Source organism: Triturus cristatus, chromosome 4_1 (assembly GCF_964204655.1).
Source record: "Triturus cristatus chromosome 4_1, aTriCri1.1, whole genome shotgun sequence".
Lineage (NCBI taxonomy): Eukaryota > Metazoa > Chordata > Amphibia > Caudata > Salamandridae > Triturus > Triturus cristatus.
The window spans coordinates 188799822-188805241 of record NC_140585.1 but is presented as its reverse complement, the minus strand read 5'-3'; the positions used below and the strand labels follow the sequence as shown (position 1 = coordinate 188805241).

General features: G+C 43.3%; 1 protein-coding gene across 1 annotated transcript; it reads left to right on the top strand.

Moving 5' to 3' along the window:
- The first annotated feature begins 1638 nt into the window (after nucleotides 1–1638).
- On the top strand, nucleotides 1639–2577 carry LOC146853921 (olfactory receptor 5AP2-like). Its single transcript, XM_085650453.1, has one exon. It carries the CDS (start codon nucleotides 1639–1641, stop codon nucleotides 2575–2577), a length of 939 nt encoding a protein of 312 aa, XP_085506579.1.
- The last annotated feature ends 2843 nt before the right edge of the window (nucleotides 2578–5420 follow it).

Sequence of the window (5420 nt, the reverse complement as noted above, 5' to 3'; positions counted from 1 at the left end):
AATGTATATATATATATTGTCTTTTAATTACATATTTTGTTTATGCATTATTACGTCCTTGTTCTTCTGTTTTACTACACAATTTATGTCATACTTATTTATGTGGATGTATGATTTCTTGGAGAATTGTCAGGTGCTTCCTACAAAAATCTGAATAAAGAAATGCTCAAAAAAAAGAAAGAAACCAACACTCACGCACAACAAATTCCTAAATGTATACATATACACAAACACACACCAAACATTCAAAAACATAAAACTTATCTGCCCTGCACCTCCTAGAGGGGAAAACATTTGAGGCCCCAGGACGGTAGGAACTGCTGCTTTCTCTAATTGGCTGACCTTAGGGCAGCCAATGAAGTCAGCCAATGAGGGAAGGCAGCAGTCCCTCACTCCTCACAGAGTGGGATGGTGTCAGTGGGGCAGCTGACCCCACCCAAACTCTTTGAGGAGGGCACAAGGGAGAGGGCTTTGAGGCACTTTTCCCAGGCTGAGCAGGTCATGCAGGGGCTGTGAAATCCTCAGCCTGGCAAGGTTCAGCTCAGGCATCTGGGAGCCTACGCATTTAGTGCATGTCAAGCACATGGCTGCCTGACTAGAACAAGACACTTTTCTTCTCCTGAAAAAGGTAATGGCCCCTTCAACTGTATAGATAAAGCCACAACTTTACCTGCTAAATCTGTCCATTGAAAGGTGACTGATCATAGTGGACAAAGCGCAAATGAGGAACCATAAGCCCTGTATGCCATATGTGTAGTTAAATGATAATATTATTACAACATGAATCTTGAAACAAATTGTGCAACTTCACGATCCATGGACAATATGATGTTTTTGGAACTTGTTCCCCTTAGTTCATGGTATACCTGAATTTAGTTCAAACAATTACCATTCCTTAAGATTTTATAATTGGTGATGTGGAAAGATGTTATTGTGTGAGCATATTGATTTATAGCTGTTACACTTGCTTTCTGTTACACGTGCTTCTGCTTTGAAACCACTACTTGCTACTAACAAACATTTGCATGTGAGAGCATACCTTGCTCAGCCTTCCCTTCCAGGTACTCTGAAAACTTCACTAAAATGCATTTTGAAGAGAATACACGTTTCCCTTTGCTTTTTCTTGAAATTAACTTAACAATGGTTATGTAGTTATCTTTTGATATTTTGGTTTCTATTCTGTATCCTTCATATTTGTATACCTCGATATTATAGTTGCGATATTCGGGGGGCATAGTGCATATTATACCTTATGGCACTTGTAATATGACGAGAGGGATATCTGCCATGTTTGATGGAGTGATCTAGTAAATCAAACTCTAAATAACACCAAATATGTTTACTGAAATGCTTATAATTTAAATCATTCAATTAGTTTCTACCAGGTGGAGCAATACATATAGCTAATTTTAAAGCAACTTTATTAGAATGTGTCAAATACCAACCATTTCTGGAACATTATAACCTGTAGTAGAGAGCATTGTTCTTATTCAGATAGTGTTCCCTGATATACTCAACACAGTAATAAACATAGTAATGTGATAAGAGCGTCCAATGCCGATTTTTTAAATGTTCACTTTTTAACTTTTCTTTTTAGCTTCTGTTGCCTCTCCCTCCTTGGTGGCAATTGCAGCAAAGATGAAGAAAGGAAATTGGACTATGGTTAAGGAGTTCATTCTCCTTGGTCTCACAGATGATCCATCGATGAAGGTCCCTCTCTTTATGCTATTCCTCCTTGTGTACATCATCACTATTCTGGGAAACACTGGCATCATTGCACTGATCAGAAGTTCTCCCCATCTTCATACATCCATGTACTTTCTCCTTAGTAATTTGTCCTTTGTAGACATCTGTTACTCCTCAGTTATCACGCCCAATTTGTTAGCCAACTTCCTCTCAGAGAGTAGGGCCATTTCTTTCCTTGGATGTGTGACACAGCTGTTCTCATTTGTTTTCCTGGGAAGTACAGAGGTCTATCTCCTCACAGTGATGGCCTATGACCGGTACAATGCTATATGTAATCCATTGCTATATTCACTCATCATGGACACAAGGATGGGCGTATATCTTGTAGGTGCCGCATATCTAGCAGCTCTTCTGAATGCCCTGATACACACATGCTGTACGTTCAGGTTAACCTTTTGTAAGTCTAACAGGATTATTCACTTTTATTGTGATGTGCCTCCACTGTTGAAGCTTTCCTGCTCTGACACTTCCGTCAATGATGTGGTGCTGATTCTTTTTGCCGGAGGCTCTATTGTAGCGTCGCTTGTGATTGTTCTTGTCTCTTACTCTTACATTGTCGCTGCTATCCTGAAGATACACACATCAGAGGGTAGGCACAAGGCCTTTTCCACCTGTTCTTCCCACTTCCTCTGTGTGACTATTTTCTTCAGTACGCTTGTCTTTATGTATCTCAGGCCCAGCTCCACTTACGTCATGGACCAGGACAGAGTAGCGTCAGTTTTTTATACATCCATCATTCCCATGTTAAATCCCCTGATTTATAGCTTGAGGAACCAAGAGGTGAAAGAAGCTATGACAAAAATGATGAGAGGAATATGCAGAGGAAAATGAATAACCAAAGGAGTAACATCTATGGGATTCATACATGAGGTTAGTACTGATAAGGCCCAAATGGGATGGCGGTTATGCTTGCTGGACATTTGAGGACTAGTCACATATTTGACCACTTTAGTGTTTTCAATTCCCTCTAAAGCCAAACTTGTGGGTGTATTTCACTGACGGCAATCTTTGTAAAAATTAATGATGTGAAATATGTATCTAAAGCTTGACATTTTCAGATGTGTCATGTATGTTATAATGAAATTCTTAAAGAATTCAATATGCTCAGCATTGATGTTACAAATATTCTTTATTTAAGGAAGCACACTAATACTTTGACCTATGCTTCAAAATGTGCTGCCCGCCCATCCCTACAACAGAATATCAAGAAAACAAAAGATACTTTGATTTCAAATATATGACAGCATAAAGTTCTCTCTAGCTAGACCAGGGTTCTCCAAAGTAAGTCCTGGTCAAAGCTTTGAAAGGACTGAAACATTAGAATGTTTTTTTCTGTAAATTGGGATGAGGGTCAGTGTAAGCTTCTAGAAATGGGGGCCAGAAGGAGCTTCTTATAGTGAATTCAGGTTAGGTTGGGGATCATACAAAGGGTTCAGGGCAGGGTTAGGGGTTAGAACCTGGGTGCATGACAGCCTAGTAAGAGTAATTGTTATATTAGGGGTTAAGGTTGCAGTCCATGGTCAGTATTAAATTAAAGGTAGGAGTTAAGGTATTTTCTGTTGTTAGAGCCAGGCTTATAATTAGGGTTAGGATTTGGAACAAAATATAGCTCAGAGTTAGATTCCACCCAAGGGTCATTTAAGAACTAGTTGTCTACATTCACATTATACATTTTCAACAAACAACTTGGCTTGTAATAGTTTTAAACATTTTTAATTAAAGAATGTGAACTCTACACCTAGAGGGATATATCTTGTCTAATGGCCCCAATATCATCTGCCTTTTGTCACAATCACCAGACATTTGCTGTATATCTTTCACAAATCTATATCCTTCTGTGATGTGATGTGGTGAAACTGACATATAACTGTGTTATTACTACATTAATCAATCAATAAGGGTCTTGTTGAGTATGGCTCCTCACCCATGAGGTTCTCAAGGTGTGGGGGGTTGCTGGTTGGGCTATGTGGATGATCTGTCGAAGAGTCAGGTCTTGAGGTACTTCCTGAATTGGATTAGCGACGCGGATTGCCTGAGGTGGAAGGGCAAGGTGTTCCAGCTCTTGGCAGAGAGGTAGGAGACTGACCTTCCTCCAGTTCTTGTCTTATGGATCCGTGGGATGGAGGTGAGGGCAAGTTGGGAGGACCAGAGGTTTCTGGCGAGTGCATGTAATGTGAGGCAGGGGTTCAGGTATGCTGGTCCTTCGTCGTGTAAAGCTTTGTAGGCATGAAGGAGTAGCTTGAAAGTGATTCTCTTGTTGACTGGGAGCCAGTGGAGTTGTCAGGGGTGATGCTTGATGTGATTGCGGCATGGGATGTTGAGGACAAGTCTGGTGGTGGTGTTTTGAAGGTTCTGTAGTTTTTTTAGTTGTTTCTGGGTGACGCCGACGAAGAGTGCGTTGCCGTAGTTGAGTCTGCTGGTGATGAGTGTGTGGGTAACCATCTTTCTGGATTCTGTGGGGATCCATCTGAATGTCTTTCGAAGTGGGCAGAGCATGTGGAAGCAGGCTGAGGAGACTGCGTTAATTTGGCATTTCACAGTGAGCGATGAGTCCAGTATAATTCCAAGGTTAGGTACGTGGTCCGTTAGGGTGGAGGGAGATCCCAGAGTGGCTGGCCACCTGGAGTCATCCCAACACTGACGGGGTGGGTCCCAGGATGAGTACTTCGGTCTTGTCCAAGTTAAGCTTGAGCAGGCTGTCTTTCATCCAGGTAGTGACGGCCATTTTTCCGCTGTGGAAGTTGGTTCTGGCGGTTGTAGGTTTGTTGGTAAGAGAAAGAATCAGCTGGGTGTCGTCTGCGTAGGAGACTATGTTGAGTACCTGGTTTCTGACGATGGCTACGAGGGGGGTCATGTAGAAGTTGAAGAGAGTGGATCTAATGCAAGAACCCTGGGGCACTCCACAGCTGATTTCTGAGGCTTCTGAGAGAAAATGAGGTCGTCTGACTCATTATGTCCGGCTGATGAGGAAGGAGTAGATCCAGTTCAGGGCCTTATCATGGATGCCGACGTCGTGGAGTCTTTTGATCAGGGTGTGGTGGGAGACGGTGTTGAAAGTGGCCAAAAGGCACAGTAGGAGGAGGGCTGTGGTCTCACCGTGGTTGAGGAGGGAGTGAATGTTATTTGTGACAGAGAGGAAGGCGGTCTCCATACTGTGGTTGCTTCGGAAGCCGGATTTGGAGGTGTCCAGGTCATGTTTCACTTCAATGAACTCTGAAAGTTGGGCGTTGATGCCCTTCTCGATGACCTTAACTGGGAAGGGGAGGAAGAAGATGGGTTTGAAGTTCTTGAGCTCCGTCGGGTCTGAGGACGGTTTCTTCAGCAGGGTTTGATCTCGATGTGTTTCTAGTCATCAGGGAAGGTGGCAATTTCGATGGAGCAGTGGATGGAGTGATGGAGCTGGGGGGCAATGGCAGCAGCTACTCTGTGGAAGATGTGGTACGGGAGGGAATTTGTCGGGGCTCTCTGTAGTGAGCGGGGTCCAGCTGAGCATGGTCGGTTGGGGTGCGGCTTGGTTGTGTGCAATGGTGGCGGGTGCAGTGGCTGGGCCTGGGGTGTATAAACTGTTGCAGATATTCCTGATCTTGTGGTAGAAAAAGGTGCTGAGTTTGTTGCAGAGGGCTTGGGAGTGGGGAACATCTGTGGTCTCGCTTTTGGGCCTGGCGCACTCCTTG